This window comes from Epinephelus lanceolatus, chromosome 11 (genome assembly GCF_041903045.1).
Source record: "Epinephelus lanceolatus isolate andai-2023 chromosome 11, ASM4190304v1, whole genome shotgun sequence".
NCBI lineage: Eukaryota > Metazoa > Chordata > Actinopteri > Perciformes > Serranidae > Epinephelus > Epinephelus lanceolatus.
The window spans coordinates 42,768,047-42,794,269 of NC_135744.1; the positions used below are offsets into that span (position 1 = coordinate 42,768,047).

Genomic DNA, 26,223 nt, shown 5'->3' on the forward strand with positions numbered 1-26,223 from the left:
TGTTGTTGAACTTCCTCGTGCCGTAAGACTGTTTCCGGTGTGTAACCAGCAGCTGGAGTGTGTCTGTAGTTTACTGTTGGAGAAAACTTTAAAGAAAAGATGAACGCGCTGCTGCGGCGGGTCGGAACATGGAGAGGTGAGTACTCTGATTACTCTACTCACACCTCAGTACTCTCACTGTCAGACACACGGAGCCAATGAGCTCACAGCTTCACTTCAGGAGGAAATAATGAACTTTATTAAAGGTGAAGAGGAAAAAACATCTTGTTACACAAAGTTGGTGAAGGTCATTAAATGTCACGGTCACAACTTATATATGTGTGTGTGTGTGTGTGTGTGTGTGTGTGACAGGGTTCCATGTATCAGCGCCGGCGGCGACCTTTGACCTGAGGAAAGTGGAACTGACGCCTCTGGAGCAGCGAAAACTCACCTTTGACTCCCACGCCATGGTGACGGAGCTGGAGAGCAGCGGTGAGAGCAATTCATCAATCGATCGATCGACCGATCAGTCAATCAGTGAATCAATAAGGGAAATAAAATGTGACAAACATTTAATCACATTCACATTGAAACAGTTATGTTCGTTTCCTGAGAGATTATAATTATGATTTTTTTTTTAAAAAATCATAAATTATTTTAAAAAAAAACACACAAACAAATCAATATTTTAAAACACATTTATAGGCCGTAAGGTGAATCAGAAAAAGTCTCACAGAAACTGATTTCCGCTCCGACATCTGGGGACTACACGATCTTTACTTCATAAAAAAGATCGATACATGTTCAGCTAATCAGCGGGAGTTCGTAGCTCATAACCCTGCAAGAGTCCTGTGATCGGGGTCGTAATTTGGCACTTGTTCTGTCTGAGCATATTGATCTGTTCCGCCTGAGCGTAATGAGATTTGGTACGCGAGTGGTGGCATGGCCGTCACGTGATCGCGTTACACCAATAAGGTACCCGCATTTCGTGTCGCCATGGTTTCATTCAGCAGAGGAAAACAGACCCGGAAGTCCTAAAAAGTGAGCAGAAATGAGCTGAAACAGCGCTGTTCACATCGCCGTGTCCATGAAACACGATGAGACAAATAGACAATAAGGTGAACTAAGCAAAAATGTCTTAAAACACATTTGATTCAATACCTGGGCATAACCGACGTATTATTACATAGACAACATAGCTGTCCAGTAGCTAGCTACGGAAGACGAGAACGGCCATGTATTTTTTATTTTTTTGTGTGCACTGTTATCTCGTGATAACAAAGATTGTTTTCCCGTGATAATTGTCAAGTCTGATGATTGCGCACTGGTTAATGTGATCGTCTTGATTTCAGCCTACAAAAGCTGCCGTGGTCCTGCCAGATGCCTCCTGCTGCTGCTGTTATCATTAGTCACACTTATGCTGTTATTATACACATATGATTATTGTCACATACCGTATATTTCCAAATAGTCGCCGGGTGGCATACAGCAGCAGGGCACCTAATAGCCGCCGAGGGTTTGACCCCATTTTGCGTATTAAACGCAGAGGCGATTATTTCCTCATTCATAGCCCTTGCGAGCTGCTCTCTCCCTGCCTGCAGGGCTGTCCCTCCTTGCGGGGTTATGAGCTACGAACTCGATCTGTATCAATCTTTTTTATGAAGTAAAGATCGTGTAGTCCCCAGATGTCGGAACGAGATGAAATGATAACTGTGTTCACCTTACGGCCTATTAAAAATAGAAAAAAATCCAGTCTTTAACATAAGTTTAAGAAAGTGAAATGTACTTTTAGGATGGAACAAAATTACAACACATTTGTTTTAAATTGTGTTGATGAATCATAATTATGGAATAAAAAAAAATGAACAAAATATAAAAATATGTAAATATTTTTTTTTTTTCAAAATAGAAATGTATAAAGTGTAATTTTTAAAAAAGTTTTCAATGTAATTTTTTTAAAGGCGCTGTATGTAAGAATGTGGCCAAAACGGTTACTGCACTCAAATTCAAAATACTGCCGCGAGTCGTGTCCGCCCCCCCTCCACTACAGATTCGAGGTTGCTGGACAGCGGCACGCTGGAGACTGATTTGTTTGCCCACGGGCGGCTGCCGTGGCAGGGCCGCGTCGCCGTGTTCTTGATCTTCGGTTTTCCAGCGGACTGTTCGAGCAAGTCCGGCTTCTCTGCTGCTAACGCTGCTGCTGGGATACAGCTGAGGAGGAGCCGGCTGCTAATGCTATGTACCAGGACACTGCTAATGCTGCTTGCCGTGCTGCTGTAGCTCAGTCGTAACTGTAACTGATGCTGAGACTCTACTGACTGTGAGACTGGTAGACGGCGGTGGGTGGCGCAACAGGCCAAAACACAAATTCAAAACATAAACATGATTTGCGGACTGAATATGAACATTATTCCTTAGTCTCTGTGACATATTAGGAGGATTTTGCGACTGTTTGCTTTAGATTTCTTACATATAGCTCCTTTTTTTAAATTGTTTGATGTTTAACACAAATATGGAATTTTTTAAAAATCATAAGTTCTTAAAAATACAAAACTGTTTTGAAATGTTTTTCAAAAATATCAGAAATTAATTTTAAAATAGAAAAAACAATCTTTATAGGATGGAAAAATAAAGAAAAATAATTTAGAATTTTGAATAATCCAGTCACTGATATAAACCTAAGAAGGTGAAACGTTTGTATGTGAACATGTCGTCCTCCGCCTCTTCAGCCTCCATCACACTGTAGAAATGTAGATTTATTTTTTCTGTGCAGGTTTTGAGAAGCATCAGGCGGAGCTGATAGTCTCAGCTCTGGTTACCTTGACGACAGCAAACATGGACATCGTTTATAAAGACATGGTGACCAAATCACACCAGGTGGGAACTTTAAATAAAGTTTGATTTGGAACTTTTAGAACAAAAGTCACAGAAAGGATCGGAGTATTTGTTCAGGACGCTCAGTTGTTGTTGTTGTTGTTGTTGCTGCAGGAGATCGCGGTGCAGCAGATCTTCGCCCACCTGGACTCCATCAGGAAGGACATGGTGATCCTGGAGAAGAGCGACTTCGCCAACCTGCGATCTGAAAACAGCGTATGACCAGAGACACGCCCACATCTGTCACTGTCAAACTGACCCTCACCCCTCACCGCCTGTCGCTCAGGAACAGTTTCCTGAAACTGTTTAATGACCTACGGGATCCAACACGGGACAAAATCTGGACGTCAATACAAAAAAAATTAAAAACTCTTAATTTAATTTAAACTACAACAAAATACAACAACACAAACAGTAAATTAGATCGTTAAATATTTACGTCTCTTCCAGTTAACGATCTTTGTGTCAGGTATTATATCAGAGTCACGTCCAGAGTTCACGTTCAGCAGACCATCGGTCAACACCAGCTGAGTTTCCTGCAGCTTTTTACGCACCAAACGTGGCTGTTAGCGACCCGCTGCTGTTGTTTGTGTCGGGATAGTGCTGCGAAAAGTTGTTGTTGAAACATCTCTGCGTTTCCTGTCGGGATGGTGCGACAATACCGTGTATTTTACGCCCAAACATGATCTCTTCCATAACCAGGTGGTTTTTGTTCCTAAATCTAACCGCACATTAAACATGCTCAGCGTTAGTGAAATATAAAGTTTCTACATAATGACGTACAAATTTAATGTATTCATAATTTGCAGAAAATAACAGTCAATAACATTTATTTAATCTTTAAATCTGAAAATAAAAATTCACCACAGATTAAACATTTTATTAAAAACACGAAGGAGATTTTGTGCGAAAGATTCTGTGACGATGTTTTTGACCTCTTTGTGTTTTAACTCTTTGTTTTCTGGCAGAAAATGAAGCGGGAGCTGGAGCAGCTGCAGAACAGACTGAAGGTCAGAAAGTGTTTTTATAAAGTGTGTGTGAGCGCTGCGACAGGAAGTGAAGCTCTGACGTGACGTGATGTGTTTGTGTCCAGGAGGAGAGTCAGAAACTCAGAGCAGAAACCAAACTGGACATCAACCTGCAGAGCAGCAGGATCTCAGACATGGTGAGACAGTGCTTCCTCCTCTCCTTCCCTCGCCTCCTCTCCTCACCTCTCACTACCTCCTGACTGGGATGAGACTGGAGGAGGAAAGGAGGAGATGAGGAGAGAGGAGACAAGGCAACAGGCATTTCAGCCAGTGTGTGACACTTTTCTTCTGTAATGACGACATCATTAGCTGTGTGTCAAGAGAGGAGACAAGGAGAGAAAGGAGAGAGGAAACAAGAAGAGAGGAGAAGAGATGAGGAGAGAGGAGACAAGGAGAGAGGAGATGAGGAAAGAGGAGAGGAGATGAGAAAGGAGATAAGGAGAGAGGAGAAGAGGAGGCAGAATTAGGGTGCATGTCTCACTGAGTGTTTGTGTGTCAGTTCACGGAGCAGGAGAAGAAGCTGATGGAGGCGAGTACGGAGTTCCATCACAAGGTAAATACACACTACTCCTACAACCTAACACCACACCTGTCCCTGTGGCGTCTTGATGACATCATCATGTGTTTCCTGTGGTCAGAAAGCCGACCTGGAACACGACAACATGGAGATCAACAAGAAGATCGACCTGCAGGTGGCGTCACTCAAAACAGTGCTCGAGTCTCTGAAACTGGAGACGATCCGCTACCTCGCAGGTACGTCAATGAGTTCTGTGACACGCACAGGAACAGGAAGTACAGTGTTTACCTATGACAGGAACAGGAAGTACAGTGTTTACCAGTGACAGGTACAGGAAGTACAGTGTTTACCAGTGACAGGTACAGGAAGTACAGTGTTTACCAGTGACAGGAACAGGAAGTACAGTGTTTACCAGTGACAGTTACAGGAAGTACAGTGTTTACCTGTGACAGGTACAGGAAGTACAGTGTTTACCAGTGACAGGAACAGGAAGTACAGTGTTTACCAGTGACAGTTACAGGAAGTACAGTGTTTACCAGTGACAGGAACAGGAAGTACAGTGTTTACCTGTGACAGGAACAGAAAGTACAGTGTTTACCTGTGACAGGTACAGGAAGTACAGTGTTTACCAGTGACAGGAACAGGAAGTACAGTGTTTACCAGTGACAGGTACAGGAAGTACAGTGTTTACCAGTGACAGGAACAGGAAGTACAGTGTTTACCTGTGACAGTTACAGGAAGTACAGTGTTTACCTGTGACAGGTACAGGAAGTACAGTGTTTACCAGTGACAGGAACAGGAAGTACAGTGTTTACCAGTGACAGGAACAGGAAGTACAGTGTTTACCTGTGACAGTTACAGGAAGTACAGTGTTTACCTGTGACAGGAACAGGAAGTACAGTGTTTACCAGTGACAGGAACAGGAAGTACAGTGTTTACCAGTGACAGGTACAGGAAGTACAGTGTTTACCAGTGACAGGAACAGGAAGTACAGTGTTTACCAGTGACAGGAACAGGAAGTACAGTGTTTACCTGTGACAGGAACAGGAAGTACAGTGTTTACCTGTGACAGGAACAGGAAGTACAGTGTTTACCAGTGACAGGAACAGGAAGTACAGTGTTTACCTGTGACAGGTACAGGAAGTACAGTGTTTACCTGTGACAGGTACAGGAAGTACAGTGTTTACCAGTGACAGGTACAGGAAGTACAGTGTTTACCTGTGACAGGTACAGGAAGTACAGTGTTTACCTGTGACAGGTGTATGATGTTAATAAGATGGTATTTGAGATGAAGGTGTTTTCTCCTCTTCCTCACAGCGACGGTGTTCTCCTGCCTCATCATTGCTCTGGGTGTCCACCGCCTGTGGAGGTGAACCGACTCGTCTGACTTGTCTTGAGACTAGACGAAAACTAGTTCCAGTGCAAACAGATTGAAAACGTGTTGCTGCTACAAAACCCTGTACTCTGTAGTACTGGAGTAAAACACAGTTACTTCAAATAGTTTTACTGCAGTACTACAGAGTACAAATACTCTGATACAAGTTGTACTCCATTACTACAGAGTACAAATATTATGACATATGTTTTACTCCAGTACTACAGAGTACAAATACTCTGACACAAGTTTTACTCCATTATTACGGAGTACAAATACTCTGACATAAGTTTTACTCCAGTACTATAGAGTATACATACTCTGACATAAGTTTTACTCCAGTACTACAGAGTACAAATACTCTGACATAAGTTTTACTCCAGTACTACAGAGTACAAATACTCTGACATAAACTACTCTGATACAAGTTTTACTCCAGTACTACAGAGTACAAATACTCTGACACAAGTTTTACTCCAGTACTACAGAGTACAAATACTCTGATACAAGTTTTACTCCAGTACTACAGAGTACAAAAACTCTGATACAAGTTTTACTCCAGTACTACAGAGTACAAATACTCACAAGTTTTACTTTTTATCCTTTGAGTACATTCTGCTGATAATACTTTTGAACTTCAGTAAAACTTGTGTCAGATTATTTGTACTCTGTAGTACTGGAGTAAAACTTGTGTCAGAGTATTTGTACTCTGTAGTACTGGAGTAAAACTTGTATCAGAGTAGTTGTACTCTGTAGTACTGCAGTGAAAGTACTCATTACACAGAATAATTTGAAGAAGTAGCGGTTGAATACCACTAGTGTGAAGTACTTGTGTATATTTACTCACATACTGTATGTAAGTACACTGTTAAAGTACTTGTACTTTAAATACTTCTATTTTATCTGATATTACACATCATACTCAAGTAAAAGTACACAGGTATATGGAGCTTCATGTAGTTAGAGTACGAGCTGTGTACTTTTACTGCTTTGACTGCATGAAGATTACATCAGAGGGATTTATACTGCGTTTTTAAACCACTGCTTCATGTACTCAGTAAATAATCAGAGTACTTTTACCAGTACTGAATATTTCTCTCAGAGATGTAGTGGAATACAAATATTAAGTACTTAAGTATCTGAGTAAACACACTGTGTTCATGAAGAAATGAAAATATATTTCCACATTTTTAAAGAATAAAAACTTTATTTGATGATTTTTTAAAAACTTTGGTTGAAGACGTTTTAGTCAGAAGGAAACATGAATATTTAATGAGCCTGTTAATTTCATTTTTATTTGATTGTGTTTTGATTTGAATTTTAACTGATTTTTGTTTGTTGTGTTTGATTGACTGAGACTGAAGGATCGTTTACACTAAATATTTAATAAGACATTTTGTTTGTGTGACGGAGTGAAGGAGAGTCTGAGAGGGTCAAATGAAATAAACATTTTAAATCAGAAGGAAAAAAACTGCGTTTTTTTTTTTTTTACATAACAAAAAACTGAAAAACTGTCGACTCACTGCTGAGCGGGGAAAATAGAAAGAAAGCGAAAAAGAGACCAGACAGAAAAAAAGATTTAAATAAAGCAAATAAAGGGACAATAGAGGAAGAAAGGAAATGCTAAAAAGGAAAACGGTTTAGAAAAAAACTGGAAGAAAAAAAGTAGGAAAAAGAGGATAAAAAATGAACACTGAGACAGTGAAGGGAGGATGTGGAAGGAAAAGAAACAAATGGAGCAGAAAAAGAAAAGAGAAAAAAGAAAGAAGGATGTGGAAGAATAAAATAATTATGAAAAGGTAAAACAGAAAGAACAAAAGCACTTCAAAGAAATAGGAGGATGGGAGAAGGGAAAGATAGAAAATAAAAAAGGAAAACGAACAGAAAAGTAGGGCAGAAAGAAAGTTTAATAAAAAGGGAGGATGGTGAATGTAAGAAGATAAAACAGAATAAAACAATAATGGAGGGAAGATGGTGGAAGAAAGGAAAGAATCATTTAAAAAGCAAGAAAAATTAACAGAAAGGGAGGATGGAAGAAAATAGAAAATCATAAGAACGGGAAAAAGAAAACAAGAATAAATAGGGAGGGTGGTGGAAGAAAGAGATGGAAAGACAGAAAACAAACAAAGAACAGAAGGAAAAAGTAAATGAAAAATATAATGAAAGAAAAAAAGTACAAGATAGATTTTAAAAAGTAAAAAAGGGAAAAAGAACAAACAAAAAAGAAAAAAGTTGTAAAATAAAAAAGAATATAAAAATAAATAAAACCTGAGGCAAACTGAAAATAAAAAACACGAATCAGTTCCGTTTCTGTTCTGTGAGTGGTTTGAATTCAGAAAGAAGCTGAGACATAAAATCTGCATAAAATATGACGTCCGCTTGTCTTCAGACGTTTGTTCACTTTGTTTACTGTGACTTCAGTGCGGTAGCGGCGGACCCCGCCACCGACATCACAAACTGCTGCTGAGTTAAAACCTGAGTCACAGCAGAAACATGGCGGCCACACGCGGCTTCAAAAACTGGCTCCGATTTAAACACCTTAAAATTTTCCCTTAACTTCTCGTCCCTGCTTTGACCCCGTCAGCGTCTCAAATAAAAACCAGAAATAAAAACAGCAGAAGAGAAACTTTAAATCCACTGAACCTTTATTGTTAGTTTGGAAACCTAAGTGACAATAAAACGGCGAGCGTCAGAGATCAATCAGCGTTCACACGAACACAAACAAGTTTCAGACTCTTTTATTGAAGACCAAAGAAAAACAAAAGAAAAAGGACGACTGATCCTGCGGAGAGACGCGTCCTGAAGAGCCGGGTCCAGTCTTCAGCCGTCCAATCAGGTGATGCTTACCTTTAACGCAGCAGCAAACAACTCAACACCTGTCGTCAAGTCGTCATCAAACCAATCAACCAATCAATCAATTAATCAATAAACTATGTACAGAGGGTGACGGGCAGCGAGCAGCAGCCGCCAGATTCAATCACTGTTACACCAGAGATACAAAAAATACTTTAATTCATAAATTAAATCATTTACATCTCTGAGCCCACAAAGCAAACATGTCTCCACGTGTCCTTCACAGACAGACAGCAGACCTCAAATGGCCGCGCAGGATCCAAATACAAAAATGTATTGAGCTTTATTGTCGGTGCGGAGGGCCCCGCCCCCGCACGCTAAAAACACCTTTCCCTCTGAAAAACAGAGAAAAGGTCGTCGACGCCGAGAGCGCCAGCGGGTCACTGTTTGCTCTCCTCACATTGCACTTCGTCTCTTAAAACCTCCTCCTCCTCTTTTTTCACATCGGGAAGCTCGCTCGCCTCAGACTTCACTTCCTGTTTGACTGAGACTGAGGCGGCGGCGGCGGCAGCAGCAGCAGCAACTTCACAGGAAGTGCCCTCCTCTTCTTCACTCTTTATGTAAGCGCTCAGCGGATGATCAGTGAGCAGCTTGTTGGGCGACGGCGTGACGTCGAGGTACGACGACTGAGGAGACAAACAGCAGCAGGTCAGACGTCTGAAACCTTCAGCGTTATGATTTTGATTTATTCTTCAGATACTTACATTTTTATAATCTTCAAAACAGGCGGGGTGGAAGTTCTGTAAACACAAACAAACAGTCACTGCAGGTACTGATCCTTGGATACTGACCACTGTCATCAACACGTCAAACACACACAGAACTGAAGGAAACAGGTTTTTAAAATCAGATAAAATAAACTCACATTCTTCACTTTCATCTTAGCTTAGCATGTTAGCATGCTAACATTAGCTGATTGTTGCTAACCCCTCAGTCCACCGCTGGTTTGAAGTTAAATAGCTGGATAAAACCAGGACACTCAGTTCAGTGTCACATGCTTCGAATTATTCATTTATCCGTCAATCTCCTGATCAGTCCACTGATTGGTTCTGATTTTAGCTCAAACAAATGTTTAGCTCAACAAAGTTCAGAGAGAAGAAATGAGCTGATGTTCAGTGTCAGTAGGACTGATGAGCATTAATATTTTACAGATATTTGTTACTCATTTTTTGGACATTTCCATTTTTTCTACATCAATAATTTTTTTTTTTTTTTTTTTAAATTTACAATTTTTTTTGGACATTTTAATTATATGTTTCCCTCATTTTATTAATATTTTTTCCATTTTACTACTATTTTACATAAATTCTACAATTTTTGTACAAATTTTACTAATTATTTTTGGACATTTCACAATTTTTTTTCTGACATTTTACTAATATTTTTTAAGACATTTTACTGGTATTTTGTTTTGGATATTTTACTAGTATTTTTCCTACATTTTAACAATACTTCGTGGGCATTTTATTAAAATTTCTTCCTACATTTCACAAATATTTTTCCTACATTTTTACAAATGTTTCGTCTAGATGTTACGAGCATTTTGGGACATTAGTAATATTTCTCGGGGGGAAATTAGGACACTTCACTAATCCTTTTTTCCTCCGACATTTTACAAATACTTTTCAGGGGAATATTTTCAGACACTTCTAAGACATATTTCTGGAGTGTGTGGTGATGTTGGCGCTGTGTCGTACCTTGTCATCGACCCTGACGGCGTTCTTCAGGAACCAGTCCTCCTCCTCCTCCACCCAGTACGTCTCAAAGGGCTCCTGACAGATTTCACACGACTGCAGGAAGAAAAACATTTTTGACCTTTCACACTGTCACACACATTGTCAGTGACTCGTGAGAAACAAACGTGTTGAGTAAAATTAATAATAAATATATAAATACAAAATGGATGAAAAAAATTCCTTAATGTCAGTGATGATGTTTTTTAGTTGTTTCTGATGTATTTACTACATGGTGGAAAGTAACTAAGTACATTTACTCAAGTACAAACTGCATTTTGATATTTCTATTTTATGTAACTTAATACTTCTCCTCCTGCACATGCACTTTTTACTTCACTACATGTATCAGACAGCTTTAGTTACTTCACAGATTATTAACACAAAGTAATAAATGACGTAATATTAAAGATGAGACTACACAGCAGATCTCAGCTCTGTCGTCTCGTCACAGCGTGTCTCACCTCTCCCACTTGGTCCTTGGTGGCCTTCACGCTCTGGAACTCCTTCTCCTTGGCGGCCGCCTGGCTCTTCTGCACCTCCTCCTCGTTCTCCTTCTCAAAGAACTGACTCTTGGCTCGCTCCTCCAGGTCGGCGATCTCCTCGAACTCTATCCAGTCCTGACAAACACACACACACACACACAAGTTTAAACATCAGATCTGACCTTTGATAACCTTCAGCTGTTTTGAGGTCCGTATGGAGGACACGTGCATTCTCACCGTGAGCGTGTAGTACCAGCGGCGGTGTGTGATCTTCTTGCTGGCGACCTTGCCGGCGTGGTTCTGTCTGAAGTGCCAGTCCAGGTGGTCGGCGTACATGTCGGTCTGAGCGGTGGTGAACCTCATGCTGCACAAGCAGCACTGGTTCCCTGAGTACAGCTTGGTCACCACGCTCTCGTAACGCCTGACAGACAGACGGGGACAGAACAAGTCAGACCGGTCAAACAGCAGCTCACCATTTTTGTATTTGTTTACTTTATTTCAAGACTAATGGTGACAAATATCGACCCTGTGCAAATCTGTGCACGTTTTTATTTTCCAAAACACCGGGAGCAGACGACTACGGCTGCAAACAGCAACTACTTTAATTATCAATTGATCAGTGAGATATTTCAAGACACAGCGAGAGAAAATACGTGTGCGACCAACTGTCATAACAACCAAAAAAGTTCATATTTTAAATGATATGAAGCTGAGAAAAATCCTGAGACTGCAGGAGCTGAGCCAGAGAACAGTTTACATGTTTGGAAATGATCAGATCTGTTAGTGATTAACTTCCTGCTGATCGACTAATCAATAAAGCACAGCAATATTAACTTAGATTTTTCCCTGAGTAATATTAAACATTTTACTAATATTATATAGAATTTATGTTTTCTTATAGTTTTGGTAACATTTTTAGATTTTAGATATTTATGGACATTTTACAAATATTTATCAGAAACACATTCTGACATTGTACCAACAATTTGGAGTTATATCATATAAATGTTTACAAAACAAGTCTGAGATTTTACTTATATTTTTCAGGCAAAAATTTTACCAATACATTCTGACATTTTAGTAAATCTTTCAGACATTTTACTAATTCTTTTCTTTAATAATAATTTCGTCATATTACCCATATTTATTTATTTATTTTTTTTTACAAAAGAAGTCTGACAATATTATTCTGACATTTTACCAATAATTTGGGTTCCTTCTATTTATATATTTTTTACAAAAGGAAAAAAAAGGATATGTTACTATATACATATTTTTCAAACATTTTAGTAATTATTTTTCCAGGAAAAGAAATCTGATATTTTACAAATACTTTAATATTCTGTTTTATTTTTGGACATTTTACTCACAGTTCTTGGACATTTCAAAAAACATGCCAAACATGTTAGTAACATCTTTTCTGTAGTCTTTGGGAGACTCCACCAGTCCTGGTGATCCACTTATTGACAAAGTGTTTTAGGTCTGAATGGTCACGTTCAGTCTGTACTCACTGTTTCATGTCATCGACAGTGAAGCTGGTCAGGTCCGGGATGTCGTCTTCCTCCTCCACCTCATCCGCCTCCTCTTCCTCCTCCTCCACCACAGGCGGAGCTGCTGAGGGCGTGGAAGATGATTCTGGGAAAACAAATGAAATCATGTAAATTTTTACAACCTGCTGATTATTGATCACATTAAAGTCTCGGATCAAACTAACGAGTTGACCACAGAAATCATGACGCCGGTCCACTGACCCGTGGTGGTGGTCGGTGCGGCGTCGGGCTGCGAGGGTTTGATGATGCCGGTGGAAATGAGTTTGGACAGCAGGTCGTTGACGTCAACCTGACCGAAGTGGTTCTCTGGAGGGGCGACCTGCGGAGCTACAGGGACACAAAACACACCAGTTAGAAACACTTTGATTTTTCTCCAGTTTAGTGTTAAAAAAAACTGTGTAAAATGTGTGTGAGTTAAAATCAGGAGGAAGATCTTACTCTGCTGTCCGAAAGGCACTGGGTTCTGAGGCAGGAAGGGCTGGTTGGGGTTCGCCAACATGTTTACCTGCAAACAAACGGGACATTTTAAGACCGGGTACACTGGGTTTATACTGGGTTTATACTGGGCTTATACTGGGTACATGAGGACCAGCGATCCTGAGTGAAAGTGGAATGAACCCCCGAGACTCTTCTGTGACATTACTAAACATCAAACCAAACCTGAGAGATCTTTGTGTTGATATAAAACATATCGGCTTTGTTGGACTCACCGGCTGCTGCATGCTGACGGCGGGGGCAGCGGGGTTGTAGAAGGGGACGGGGCCCGGCTGGCTGAAGGGCGGCGCCGCCTGCATGTTGAAGCTTCCTCCTGGCTGCAGGTTGGGCTGAGCTGGGAACGCCATTGGCCCCGCCGGGAACTGAGGGTTCATGGGCTCAGGGAAGCGCTGGGGGGCCATGTTGAAGTTCTGCGGGGGGGCAATAGGTTCGTACATGGGTGGGGCCATCGGCCCCATGGGGGGCTGCAGGTTGTGTTGAGGAGGAAACCTCAGGGGGCCCTGCTGGCTGGGAGCACACTCGTACCGTGGTGGCCCACCCTGATGGGGCACGTTGGGTAAGTCAAACCTGGGACCTGGCTGAACGGGCCCCTCGAAGCGCAGCGGACCAGGGCCATCGAACCTCATCGGGCCCATCTGGTTTGGAGGGCCGTCAAAGCGGATGGGTCGCGTCTGCTGGAAGTTCATTGGTCCAGATCCAGGACCAGGAGCCATGTTGTTGTCAAAGCGCAGCGGGCCGTCAAAGCGCTGAATAGGACCCTCAAAGTGACCCGGTCCGGGCCCTGGACCGTCGAACCTCACCGGGGGCTGCTGACCAATGGGACCATCAAATCTCCCGGGGCCCTGAGGGTGAGGTGGACCGTCAAACCGCCCCATGCTGTCTCCGCCCCTCATTGGACCGTGAGACATGTGGGGTCCGTCAAACCTCTCTGGCATATTGTGATGAGGCGGTCCCCCGCCATCAAACCTGCCAGGACCCTGGTGGTGAGGCCCGTCGAATCGGGACGACTCATCGTAGCGCCCGGGTCCACCGCTCTCGTACCACCCTGGAGGGTGCGGTCTGGAGGGGCCCATGTGTCCGGGCCCGTCGTACCGGGAGGAGGGGTGTCCTCCATCATGAGGAGGTGTGTGTCCTGGGGAGTCACTGTGCTGTCGGACAGAAGACAGCGGTCCTCCACGGACAGGCGCCTTGAGGATGGACTTGGGTGGAGGGGGAAGCGGGGGGGCATCCAGATTGAGTGGCCCATCGTCGGAGTGTTCACTGTTGGGGCTCTCGAAGCGCGGGACTGGGCTCATCTCTGCAGAGTCTTTCTGGTGTAGAGGAGACAGGCGCTCACGCTCAAACCTGGGCGCCGGCGGGTCCAGACCAGCTGGACTCGGACAGTTCCTGTGCACCACGGTGCCGGAGGGCGGGGGCACCTCTGGCCTCCGTGGATCAGGGAGCCTGGATTCGACAGGTTGGCCGTACCTCCGCGGAGCATCGTAGCCGCTCTTCTGCTCCTCACGTTCGTCGAGGCGTTGGCGCTCTGTCAGCGGAGAGTTCCACTCCCTCTCACCTGGAAACAGCGGACAGAAACTCATGAAGACGCACAGGACTTCCTGTGACTCATCAGTAAAACAACAGCTCATCTCATCTACAGTTAGTAAAGATTCAAAGTACAGACAGAGATCTAAAAAGGACGAAACGTAAACTCTTCTTCTCTGGTTACGGACGGCGTCTCCTGACCTGATGAGCTGATCGGACTCTGCTGTGGTTATTAACTGAGGCTGAGCGTGTGAGCTGAACTCCCTAATTAAATGTGTAAACCGATCTTTTTAAAGAGTCTCTAACCCTGCTGAAGTGTCCCTGATCGAGACCCTGACACCCCGCAGCTCCAGAACCTGACCTCTGACCTCTCTGTGGATAAAGACGACAGACGACAGATAACGTTTGGCTTCACAGATCAGTTTACAGGCAGATAAGACATCATGTCATGGTGGACGTGTTCGGAGCCGTGGACTCACTGGACTCTCTGGGGTCGGCTCTCCTCCTGAAGCGAAGGCCCGGCAGAGACTTCAGGGTGGGGAACTCTTTGCCGTGGTGGTACTCCTCGATCATGGGGCCGAGTGGTGGGCGGGGCTCCTCACGCTCTTTACTCCTCCTCTCACCTGTAAGAGTCATTAACCAGCGCACGTCAGTGACACAACAATAAACCGTCTTCGTCATGAAGCTCTGACGTCAGGACTTGACAGTTTAGCGATCAGTGAGGTTGGAAGAACCTGAAAACAGCGCCCTTCATCTACGTATTCTAGGAAACGAGACGACCCCTCCACATTAAAAAAGATGCTACTTGTCTAGTGAGACTAATAATTATGTTTATCATCAATTAATCTGCAGATTATTTTCTCCAAATTATTTTGTTTATCAAATGAAAGAAAAAAATGAAAACTAGAATTTTAGGGAAGTTCCCTCGAGGCCTTCTTAAAATATCTTGTTCATGATCATGATGACGGACTAAAGGTCACAGTAACCTCTGACCACCATCTGTTCAGCTCATTTTGGAGTCCAGGTGGATGTTTGTGCCAAATTGTGCAAGACTTTTCAAAGACCCATAATTTCTTCTTGCCCACTTCTTTGGCATTTTTCAAACATTTTTCAGATTGAAATTCAATTCAAACATAACTTCAACAAGCGGGCATACATGAAGGGAGAGACTGAACGAGGGGAGAAAATTACGCAACGAACACGACAGTAAACAAAACATCACGTATTGACACGTTAAAGCTACGTTACGTCGATAGAAAATTATCTGTCATTATGTTATAGGTTATTTATTAAAGATTATTGTGACAATATCATAACACACAACAAAACTCATAACTTTTAATTATTCTCACTAACTCCATGACTTTTCCAGGCCTGGAAAATATAATTGTGAAATTCAATGACTTTTCCAGGCTTTCCAATACAATGGGAACCAAGCTCAAGGCCTTCTTAAAACATCCTGTTCACGAGCATGAAACAAACGCCAAAGTCACAGTGACCTTTGAACTTCTAAAAATCTTATGAGTTCATCATTGAGTCTATGTGGACGTTTGTGCCAAATCTGAAGGAAATCCTTCAAGGTGTTTTTTTTTTTTTTTTTTTTTTTTTTAGATATTGTGTTTACAAGAATGAGACCGAAGCAAGGTCACAGTGACCTCTGACCTATGATTAACAAAATCTAATCATTCATCATGTTCATGTGGACATTTTTGCCAGATTTGAAGAAATTCCCTCACGGTGTTCTTGAGATAACGTGCGCATGAGGATTGAACAGCGTCGAGGGTGTTTGGGACATTGTGACAGACAACCCAAAAACATGCCGCCTCTGGCCACGGATGTCGTCGCCGCGTCACGAGTAAGCCTTTAATTATTCGCCACAGCACCGAGTGATGTATTCTGACAGCTTGTTTCATTTGAAAACCAAAACCCAAAATATTCAGTTAAACATCACATGAGCCAAAGACATCAATCAACACTCAGCCTACCTGGTCTGTCCCGTGGCGCCCGGTTGTATTTATGTGATGGCGGGTGTCCGGCGCTGCGGCCCGTCTTCTCACCCTGCCCAGTCTCCTCGCTCTCCTCCGGACTCTCCTCGCCGTCCCACTCCTCCCCAGTGTTTCGGTGGGTGACCTGCGTCTTCCTGAGCTTGGACTTGTGTTCGTAGTACGACAGCTCCGCCGGGTCCATGCCTTCATGGGGCCGTGGCTGGGAGGGGGCACCCGGGGTAGTCAGCAGCGGCACTTTCTTGGCAGGGAAGTCAGCGGACTCTTCCCAGCTGTCGGAGCGCTGCCTCTCCTCCTGATACTGAAAGAAGTGTTTGATCTTGTGGGCCATGTTCAGGAAGTCCTCCTCGGTGATCTCGCCGCTCTCCAGACGCTTACTGGCCTGCACAGAGACGAGAAGACGACAACTGTTACAGAGATGAAACCTGTGCTGATTTTCAGCCAGCTCTGTGTCATAACACTGTGTGTGCAAATGATTAGTTTGTGTTTCCGCTCGTCTCTCAGTAAAAATCCACTGGGTGACACAGTATGTGTCACCCAGTGGATTTTCTCTGGATCTTAGATCATTGCTCAGACTACAGATTGTACTTCTGCATTTTCAAATGCTCGCCACCGCGGACACAGAGAGCACAGAAGTGGACAGAGACACCTGCACCACCCCAGCTCAGACCAAAGATTCACTATGACACAAAACCGTTTCAGAACGTTGCAGAGAAAAGTGTCAGCAGTGTGAACTGGACGGTCTGAGCTCGACTCAAGCTGGCTGATGATGTCACCTGACACTCAACTGGTCAAACTGCCTGCAGCTGGTTTTAAAGCACGTTACCCGTTTCAACAGCCAATCAGCTTGTAGTGAAGTCTGCTGGTCAAGTCACAATGACCACAGACGACAGGTGCTCCGTCCCCGCCGGGCCTTCAGTTTCCATCCTGACTGTTTTGTTTTTTTACCAGTAGGTGGAAATAATTCTTCTGCATGTTTTGAAGCCTTTAATTTTTTGTTTTTGTGACTTTTATAAAGTATTTATAAAGAATCAGTGAGCGTGGTGTTTATGACGTACCCTCCTCAGCAGGTCCTTCTTGGAGGCGGAGTTGAGGACTTCAGGTATCTGCAGATTGGCGTCTACGCTGAGGCGATGCTTCGGGGTTCGGGGGGTGGTGGGGCGAGGCGGGCCGCCGTACTGTTTGTGTCTGGGAGGTCCTGAGGGCTTCAGGTGAGGTTCCTCCGGCAGCTTCGGACTGAGAAGGAAACACACACACTCTTTAACTTCATCCACAAACACTGAGACGACCTGCAGGATCGCTGTGATGATGATGATCCATCGATTTTAGTTTAAAGCAGCTATCAATTGAAAAAATACGACTACAAAAAAAAGAATAATCTGTCATTAAACACAAAAGATCAAAGTTCCTTAACGTGCGAACACAAACAGCTGTACGATGATAAAACTTGTTAGATGAGGAACACGTGACGCCAGCGTTCAGTCTGATGACACATTCATGTGAATCAGACGTGACGTTTGTTTAAAACATTAAATATGATCTGAGGTGACGGACTCACTGTTTGTTCTCCTCCCAGCCGCTCCTCCAGCGGTGAGGAGCCTCCTTGGCCTCCTTGCCTCCTCCGTCGTGGCTCCGTGGGGAGTGAGAGTCTCTGGCCTCAGAGTGCCGATCCTCAGCCGGCCTCTTTGACCTCCTGTTCTCTGATTGGTTCTTCTTGGGTGCGAGGCGGGCCTCTCTGCCGGGCTTGCCGTGCTCCGGTTCTTCTGCGCGGACCCTCCTGGGTTTGCCGGCTTTGTGGGAGGGAGACGGGGACAGGGAGTTGCTCCGGGCTCTGCTCTTTGGGGACCGCCTGTCCTTCCTCTTTGGGGAGGTGGCGGGGGAGCGAGACCTGGAGCGGGAGCGGGTGCGTTTCCTGGCGTGCGTCCGGGCGTTGCCTCCGGTCTTGAACTCGAGCTTCTCCGCGGGCTCTTCGCGATCGTGTTTGGTCACTGAGCCGTTCACCAGCTTCCCCTTGTTGGACCGTTGAGGGTCGACCCCCCGGGCGGCGCCCTCTCGCTCCTTCTTCTCTGTGCATCTTTTCTTCTCCTTCAGCTCCTCGTCTCTGGCGTCTCCACTCTTGTCCTGTGTGCGTTTCTTCAGTCGGGGGTCTTTCTTCGTGCCGTCAGCTGACTTCAGAATCTCGGCCTCCGCCTGTTTGTTTTTACTCTGGACACTTTTGGCCAGCGGAGATGGAGACTTGGACTTGGCCTTGTCCTCTAACACGTCTTTCCTCGGGGTCCTGGCCTTCTCTGGCCGGGTGGATTTCTCAGGTGTGGCGAGGCCATCCTTCTTGCCAGCAGGCTGTTCTTTGGCCTGGGAGGCAGCAGGGGGGCCGGTGCGGTTCAGTCGGGGGTCTCTGGTGGTCGACTTGGCGTCTGTCTGAGTCTGAGGAGGTAGCCACGGTCGGACCACGGGGACAGTTTGGCTGGTGGTCTTCGGTGCCGTGCTCAGTGCCGCGCTCTGCGTTGCTGGAGTTGAGACTGAAGTCGCTGTTGGCATCACAAATCCACCGGCCTGTGGACACATGAAACAACTGTTGGTTCTGATGCAGTGGAGGGAGAAAATTTATTTCTAAACATGGACGGACTGAAACGAACAGGAAACAGGAAGTCACTGATGTCACCAGAAATTCAACTAGATAAAGAAATAAGTTCGGGAAAATAAAGAGTGAAAAACAGCAAATAACTGCTTTAAGTAATTTAAAATAAATTTAAAAAAGCAAAAATAAATATGCATTTTAATAAAAGTAAAAATAATTAAATTAAAAAATGTATAAATGCTAAAAATAAAAATAAATTAAAAATAAGAGTAACAATAAATGTATTAAAAAAATTACCTTTAAAATGTAAATAATTAAGTAAAAATAACTAACTTAAAAAATAAAAGTAAAAATAAATAACTTTTAAGTGAACAAACGAAACAAAAAATAAAAGTAAAAATTTTTTTTTAAAAAAGTTATAAAAATGTTAAATAAAAAAATTAAAGCAAAAATAAAATAAATAAAGATTAAAATTTATTAAAGGGAAATATACTAAAAGAAGCAAATTAAAAGAAGAATTTCAATTTGTGTCACGTTTCATCAGTTAATTAATATATCTACATTTATTTGTAAAATTATATTGGTACAGTTACTGGCACAGTCATTTAAATAACAAGTCATTTATTTATTTCTGATAGCGGCAGCTCTCTCCTCCATAAATATGGAAGCCCGAATCTGCTGAAGAAACAACTTTGTAGTTTCAAAATATTTGGATAAAACAGGTTTGGATCAGGGGTCTCATTTATAAAACAGTGTGTAGGATCCGTACTAAAAATAAAAAAATATTCGTCAATTTCTACAATCAGGCTTTCAACCGTGTCATCAAATTTCTGTCTCCAAAATGTTGGTACGCATTTGTCAAAGTTTCTCCCATCAAATCTGTTTTTACAGTTCACATCTTTACGTGGCGAGTGGCGTGCACCTCGTTCAGGCCTGGTTTTGTGCGTACACAGTTAATAAATGACACTACAGATCTGGGACCAGCCCTCAGTCGTCCTACCAGCTGCGCTTTTGTCTGTTCCAGCTCCAGCTCGATCTTCTTCTGCTGAAGCTCCAGGAGCTGCTTCTGTTTGGCCAGCAGCTGCTGTCGGATCAGCTGCTCCTGGGTCAGGCTCGACTGGCTAATGGCGGGAACTGGCTGGGAAGCCGATGCTGCCGGCGGTGGCGGCGGCTGCGGCTGAGCGGGGGCGGGCACCGGAGAGGATGGCTCCTCAGACTAAAGACACGATGAGAGAAGAAGAAACAAAGGAGTCTGTCAGTTAGTCCGTCTCCTCCGGCTTTGAGATGTTCTGCTCATTTTAGTGTTTCGATTTTCACAAACAGAAATAACAAACCTCAATTTGAGAACTGTCTTCAATGAATTACAAGTTATTTCTTACAAAATGAGCTCAAACCCTAAAGAACGTGTGCACAGTTATTTACCAGCACCTAAATAGGACATGTGGTGAAAGAAACCCTCAGGGACCTGTAAGTGTCTCACTAACACATGTCAACACTGACTAAATGTGGTCCAAACAAAGACCGGCTTTGATTTCAAAACAGGAAGGACATATGACAGAAGGGATTTTATTAACTGCAGTACTACTTTTGTTATATATCGTCCAACACGCCCATGCAACTGTTTTTATGTAGGACGCACCAAAAGACATCTTAAAGACAGAGTTTCAGAGCATCAATATATGATTAGGACGCAGGATGAGGACGACCCCATGGCTAAACAAAGAGGTACATGATTCAAACTTGATGCAATATATCCTGGTTTAAATGAGGAAACTGATCACACACCCTTCCTTTGAATGAGAAACAGGGTTAGAGTGATCTGTTCTTATTATTGTTGATGTTGTCTTGTTATTATTCGGACTCTTCGTCTAACGTATTATTATTAATATTGTTTTTATCCAGATCACAGATCAGTAACTCCTGAATATCACAGCACAGAAACACTAGACCTTTTTCTGTACGATAGAGCTTAATTTAATTTCCTTCTCCCTTTTATGTATGTATTGTATTTTTTATATTAGTTAGAGATTTTCTGTGCTAAAATCTATTGCTGTCGCTCACCTGTGCTCACTTATTAATCAGGATTGGGTGACACCGCCTACCAAACTTGCTTGACTCCTGTCTACCTTTTGCACCCTGATGAAGACCTTAGGGTCGAGACCCGTCAGTGTTCTAATGTTAGCAGCCATGTTTTTGAATAAAGGCTTTTTAACTTAATCTATATGCATCTGTTCCTAATCCACACGAGTGCCTGAAGTTGCCTGCAGTTAGACGGCTCGTGCTGCAGGTTATTTGTTCAGTTACATTTTAAATTCAACAGGTAAACATGGCTGTAATTAGTTTTTCTTTCAGGGAGTGTTTACTCAATTTTAACTTTATCCCTAAACTTTACATGAGAGAGACACCAGTAAGTCTTTAGTGCTGAAACGAGCAGTTGATCAGTCTTTTTTTTTTTTTTTTTAAAAAAAAGCAAAAACATGAAGATGATGTTTTCTGACTTCAGCCTCCTCTGAGAATGAGCTGCTCTTCATTTCTTTTCTACACATGCTGTGTTTTCTGCGCCCTCAAACTCATTGTTTTCGATGTAGACGCGCGGCAGGTGAGCTCAAACGCAAGACGCCATTTTTCAGGGTGCGGCGGCTGCTCCCTGAGATAAGTTCAACTTTTGGAGCACATGTTCATGTCACAAGGACCAACCAATCACAGCTGACAGATATCTTTCCCTTCTTCTGTAAATTTTCAGTCTGATAAACACGGAAAAGCTGATCATGTTAGTGCAGGGCTACCCAGAGCGTCACATCTGTCCCACAGACAATAGGCCTACACACTTATAAACAGCTCCTGGAAGAAGATCAGCTCTGCACTCAGGATTTCACCTAAATAGTCTATAAGATGTTGTTAAGGTTGCTTAGCAACCTCAGACACAACCTGCTGCCATGCTCTTGAAAGCCGGCACAGAAAAGGCACAAGAGTAGTGTCCAGCACCGGACCTGGACAATGGGGAAAAGGCGGAGATGACGTAAGGCGTTTTTTAAACACGGGGCATCGGAGCGCTCCGGCAAAAATGCAGGAGCTCAGAGTGCAGAAACACGCGGGTGTGTAGCAACGCAAAAACTGTGAGCAAAGCTTCGCAAGCTTCATTCTCACTAAAATAAATTAGAAAAAGGTGCCTCCCGCTGCTAAAGCGCGTCCTGTGGGATCAGGACCTAAAAGCTTTTATTTAGACGTGAAAAACAACTGATGAAGAGTACTGATAAAATCTTAATCATAGTCATCCCTATCCACTCTAAATGCTACAGAAAAAGAACAGTGTCCAGAGTGGAACACAGAAAACAATGAACATGTCATCATCAAAATATCCATTTAATTTATCTTAAAAATGTCTCTCATTTGTTTGGATGAGCTACATGTACATGTATGTTGGTCTGATCTGTGTGACGCTGATGTGAAACATCATATTAATGATTTAAAAAACAGATATTGCTGGGATTGGAAATCAACTCTTTTGTCCACCTGCTACTGTGGCTGGTGGAGTAAAGAATCTACCAGCCACTAAATACATTACCATTGGTTTCTTTGGCTTTAAGTGAAGTGAATTTTGCAGCCACTTCTATATTTTACCATCATCTGGCTGCTGGTTGGTGCTGATGTCCAGCCCTGGATATTACAGATTATTTTGAGATTAAATGATGCAGTTAGACAAACAGATTCATGAAATCGTACTTGTCATGTCTGAGCATTTCAAGACTTCTGAGAGATTGATTTAAGGTATTTTAATACCAATCAGAGCCTTATTTTGGAGTAATGAATTGAATTTTAAGGATCGTGTAATGAAACCCAGCAGAGAAGTTGTCCGCTATGCAGAGGACTGAGGGTTAATCACGTCTGCTAACAAGGGTCGGCTATCGGTTAGAATATGAGTTGTAGCATCCCTGGACTGTGCCCAGCAGGTGTGAAGAGCCCAGTCCCAGTGGAGTGACGAGGTGTCGGCAGCAACATACACACCTGCTTTAAAAACTTGGGGTTGACATGAATGCTGGCGTTGACTGTGGGCGGCAGCGGCTTGATGGGCCAGGCCGGGTCCACAGAGTTGACCCGCACGTCCAGCAGGTAGAGTTTCTTGAGAGGAAACACATCGTCCCACGTCGAGCGCAGCTTGAACAGACTCTTTCTAGTGTTTTCGTCCACCTACAAACAGAGGACAGGACTTGGTCCAACGAAAAACCTAAAGCACTTCAGCATCATCACAGCAAAGGCTTTCAGCTCTATCACCACTACATTTACTGTGTTAAGAGTTAAATATGTGTAAAGCATGAGCCCCCCCTCCCTCGTTTATTAGCAGGACTACATTATGGAGTTAAGTAGACAGGAGCAGAGTGCAGGAGACCACACATAAAAAGCAAGCAACACAACAAACAGGAGGGAGGTGAGGTGCTAACAGATTTAGTGCTTAAATGTTTCAAACAGCAGCAAAGAGAACTGTACCTTTTCAAAGACACATATAAATGAAGTGATTAGGTTTTTAGCAAACACTGCAAGGTACTCTCCTCCAACATTCTTCACTATGGAATCCACTAAGTACAAAACTGGAAGCTTCTCGGCAGATGGGGCCTGGAGCAATAGAGAACTCGACAAGTTTAGAAAACAACAGGGGTTAAAAACCAACATTTCAGAACAGAGAACAACTTGACAGGATTAACAGGGCTGAGCGCCCTCCACCCTCACCACCCAAAAATTACAGCAAAATGTGGGCGAAATAAAGTCGGTGTCAGGTGAGGAAAAAGTGACACGTCTGGTGGAAAATCAGTCCCAAAGATTCGTCTTCACTCAGGAAGCACAATTATCTCCTGCGTGTTGTGAACACGGCTCCAAAAAACAAAAAAAAAAAAAAAAAAGGAAAATATGCAGAAAAATCTTCAGTCATGATCAGTCAGCAGAGACGTCCCCGAAGTCAGGGGGAGGAAACATGTCCATGATGCACTCTGGGTTAAAAAAAAAAAAAAGGAGTCCAGTCCTCGGTAACCTTTTTACCTCCAAAGAGGGTTTCTTCTTCCAACCACTCTTTGTACTTTACCCAGACGACATATCGGCCAGTTTGACTCTTTTACTTCACACCCACTGACTTTTATTCACTCTCACTCTGTCTGAGTTTTACCCCTCAAAAGTTTTGTCTCCCTTCAGTTATTAAAAAACATGAGTAACCCATCAGGACACAGGACTGATCTGTTGGCTGCGTTAAACTGTGAAGTCTGCTGTTACTAAACTGTGCAGCATCAGCTGAGTGAGCAGTGTCTGTACGAGCCGAGTCACCCTCGGCCGTGTCAGTAAATGGAAACCAGACCAATAAATTACACTGGGAAATAAAAAATGACAAAAAGCACATTTCACATTTTTTATTATAACATTTTAACCATTCAGTGACATTTCAGGAATTCAAGATTCACTAGTGAATGAATGCATTATTTTTTCCTCTGATCTGATCAGAAGCTTCGCTGCGTCAAAGTGCAAACAGAGAGCACACAGGCGGCTAACCGCTGACTCAGGATCTGTTCTACAGAAGGTCAGAGGACACGTCTCCTGTGTTCAACAACAGCTACCCGACAACATTTATTAACAACACAATCAATAACACTGGTGAGGTCTGTCGTGGCTGTGAAGCGTCGAGGCTGAAGTCAAAATCCACCAGAAATAAAATGGCTGATCCTAAAAAACTACGACTTCTACACGTCTTTACACACTGCTGCTGATCTGCTGCTCGATTCGTCCATCAGGTCAAAGTGTCACTAATGATCAGGTATCACTGGACGACTCGCGTTAAAGCCATTCATACTGATGAATCAATGGTGTTTTCATGATCCTGTTTAAAATCAATTTAAAATAAAATATATAGGAGCTAGAGCAGTCATTGCTTTTACAAGACAAAGTTAAGACTTGTGTCTTTTGCACCATCATGTTGTCCACATGTGATGACGTCACTATGTTATGCTACAAGCACTCCAAAACATGTGGTGGCGCCAGAGAAGCAGGTGGATGGGAATGTCTGTTGTATTGTTTTTTATTTACGACACATTTTCAATACTGTTATTATGGTTTATTGACTCACGTGACCTTTTAGCTCAGGTTGTACAGATTATAGGGATATGACGCATTAGAAAACACTCAAAGAAATGACATCACAAGAGGCAAAAACACCAACACATGTACTGGCGGCCTGTTTGTGTGGCAGAGTTCAAAGGGTTGAATTAGCTCCAATAAAGTCTTTTGTTGTTCTGAACAGCTGAGCTGATTTCAGACACATGTGTATGAGCGGATATATAAACTGTCTATAATCCCACACTGTAGCGCCATGGATTGGTTCTGAGTAAAAACGGACGTCGTAGCGGCTCTGTAGCGCTAACTCTGTGTAAAAAGGACTCGACTGACTCAATAACTGTGAGTTGATTCTGTCGTAAACGAGGACTTGAGCGGTTGGTCCACTAGTGGATTAAACATTGCTACGGTCACTAGCCAGCACCAGAAATGCTAGTCCGTTAAACTCATCTTTAGATTATTTTTTTTTTAAGGGGGTGGGGGAATCAACACAGCATAGTATCATGATATTTTTGTGTGTCATCACACAGCACCATGTATCACATTTTCCATTACATAAATCAACAGTACAAATACAGATGTAACTTTAGGCAGCCTACTAGAATAATGTTTGCAGATGTGCAGATACATGGATGAAAAATAGAGATAAACAGACTGAAAACTTAATCTCCTTAGATTAAACAGATGTTGACAGTTTTCCTTTGGGGAAATAATCTACAGTTAAAAAAGGTAATAAATCACAACATATTTAAAATCACAATAGTGTGTTGTGATTTAAGTATCGTGGATCTTCTTTCATTTATGCCATTAAGTTCACCCAATGAAAATACTGCTGTCATAATCAGGCATGTTCCTACAGAATACTGACTTTTTAATGTAGTGAGTCGTGTTATGTCATGTCCGCCTTATGGATTAAATTGTTCTAAACTTGGACTGTTTTCTGGGTGTGTTCTTCAGTCAACTAGCCTGACTCTAAACTTCTGTTTTAACATCATGGAAACTAGTGGTTGAGAACCCTCCTGGTTGTTAACGACGACAAACAACGGCTTTTCTTTAAGTCTCACAGAAGTCTAATTGGTTAAAAAAAAAAGTTAAAATATGAAAAAGCAGGTTAAATGGCTTTTTTATTCTGTAGCTTA

The 26,223-nt window shown here is 42.9% G+C and overlaps 2 protein-coding genes across 4 annotated transcripts in view; one reads left to right on the forward strand and one right to left on the reverse strand.

The window, feature by feature from the left end:
- On the forward strand, positions 1 to 8,936 carry ccdc90b (coiled-coil domain containing 90B). 2 transcript variants are annotated; one of them, XM_033636060.2, is made up of 9 exons: positions 1 to 136; positions 352 to 471; positions 2,753 to 2,856; positions 2,968 to 3,069; positions 3,822 to 3,863; positions 3,947 to 4,018; positions 4,381 to 4,434; positions 4,520 to 4,634; positions 5,716 to 8,936. In XM_033636060.2, the coding sequence occupies exons 1-9, from the start codon at positions 100 to 102 to the stop codon at positions 5,769 to 5,771; spliced, it is 702 nt and encodes a 233-aa protein (XP_033491951.1). In that variant the 5' UTR covers positions 1 to 99; the 3' UTR covers positions 5,772 to 8,936. The 2 variants fall into 2 exon arrangements, with proteins under 2 accessions (XP_033491951.1, XP_078028776.1); XM_078172650.1 differs by lacking the exons at positions 4,381 to 4,434; positions 4,520 to 4,634; positions 5,716 to 8,936 and adding an exon at positions 4,191 to 4,368.
- The window catches only part of pcf11 (PCF11 cleavage and polyadenylation factor subunit), a 20,972-nt gene continuing 3,149 nt past the window's right edge, over positions 8,401 to 26,223 (reverse strand). Inside the window, exons 2-18 of one of the 2 annotated variants that reach the window (XM_033649033.2) lie at positions 23,480 to 23,605; positions 23,000 to 23,182; positions 19,995 to 20,210; positions 17,975 to 18,969; positions 17,475 to 17,652; positions 16,399 to 16,798; positions 14,893 to 15,036; positions 14,720 to 14,785; positions 13,105 to 14,444; positions 12,833 to 12,899; positions 12,596 to 12,721; positions 12,356 to 12,479; positions 11,082 to 11,265; positions 10,824 to 10,979; positions 10,324 to 10,416; positions 9,331 to 9,366; positions 8,401 to 9,252 (exon numbers count right to left, since the gene is read on the reverse strand). In XM_033649033.2, the coding sequence (XP_033504924.1) occupies positions 9,007 to 9,252; positions 9,331 to 9,366; positions 10,324 to 10,416; positions 10,824 to 10,979; positions 11,082 to 11,265; positions 12,356 to 12,479; positions 12,596 to 12,721; positions 12,833 to 12,899; positions 13,105 to 14,444; positions 14,720 to 14,785; positions 14,893 to 15,036; positions 16,399 to 16,798; positions 17,475 to 17,652; positions 17,975 to 18,969; positions 19,995 to 20,210; positions 23,000 to 23,182; positions 23,480 to 23,605 (4,680 nt within the window). In that variant the 3' untranslated portion in view covers positions 8,401 to 9,006. The remainder of the gene's footprint in view (positions 9,253 to 9,330; positions 9,367 to 10,323; positions 10,417 to 10,823; positions 10,980 to 11,081; positions 11,266 to 12,355; positions 12,480 to 12,595; positions 12,722 to 12,832; positions 12,900 to 13,104; positions 14,445 to 14,719; positions 14,786 to 14,892; positions 15,037 to 16,398; positions 16,799 to 17,474; positions 17,653 to 17,974; positions 18,970 to 19,994; positions 20,211 to 22,999; positions 23,183 to 23,479; positions 23,606 to 26,223) is intronic. The other variant, XM_033649042.2, reaches the window with a different exon arrangement.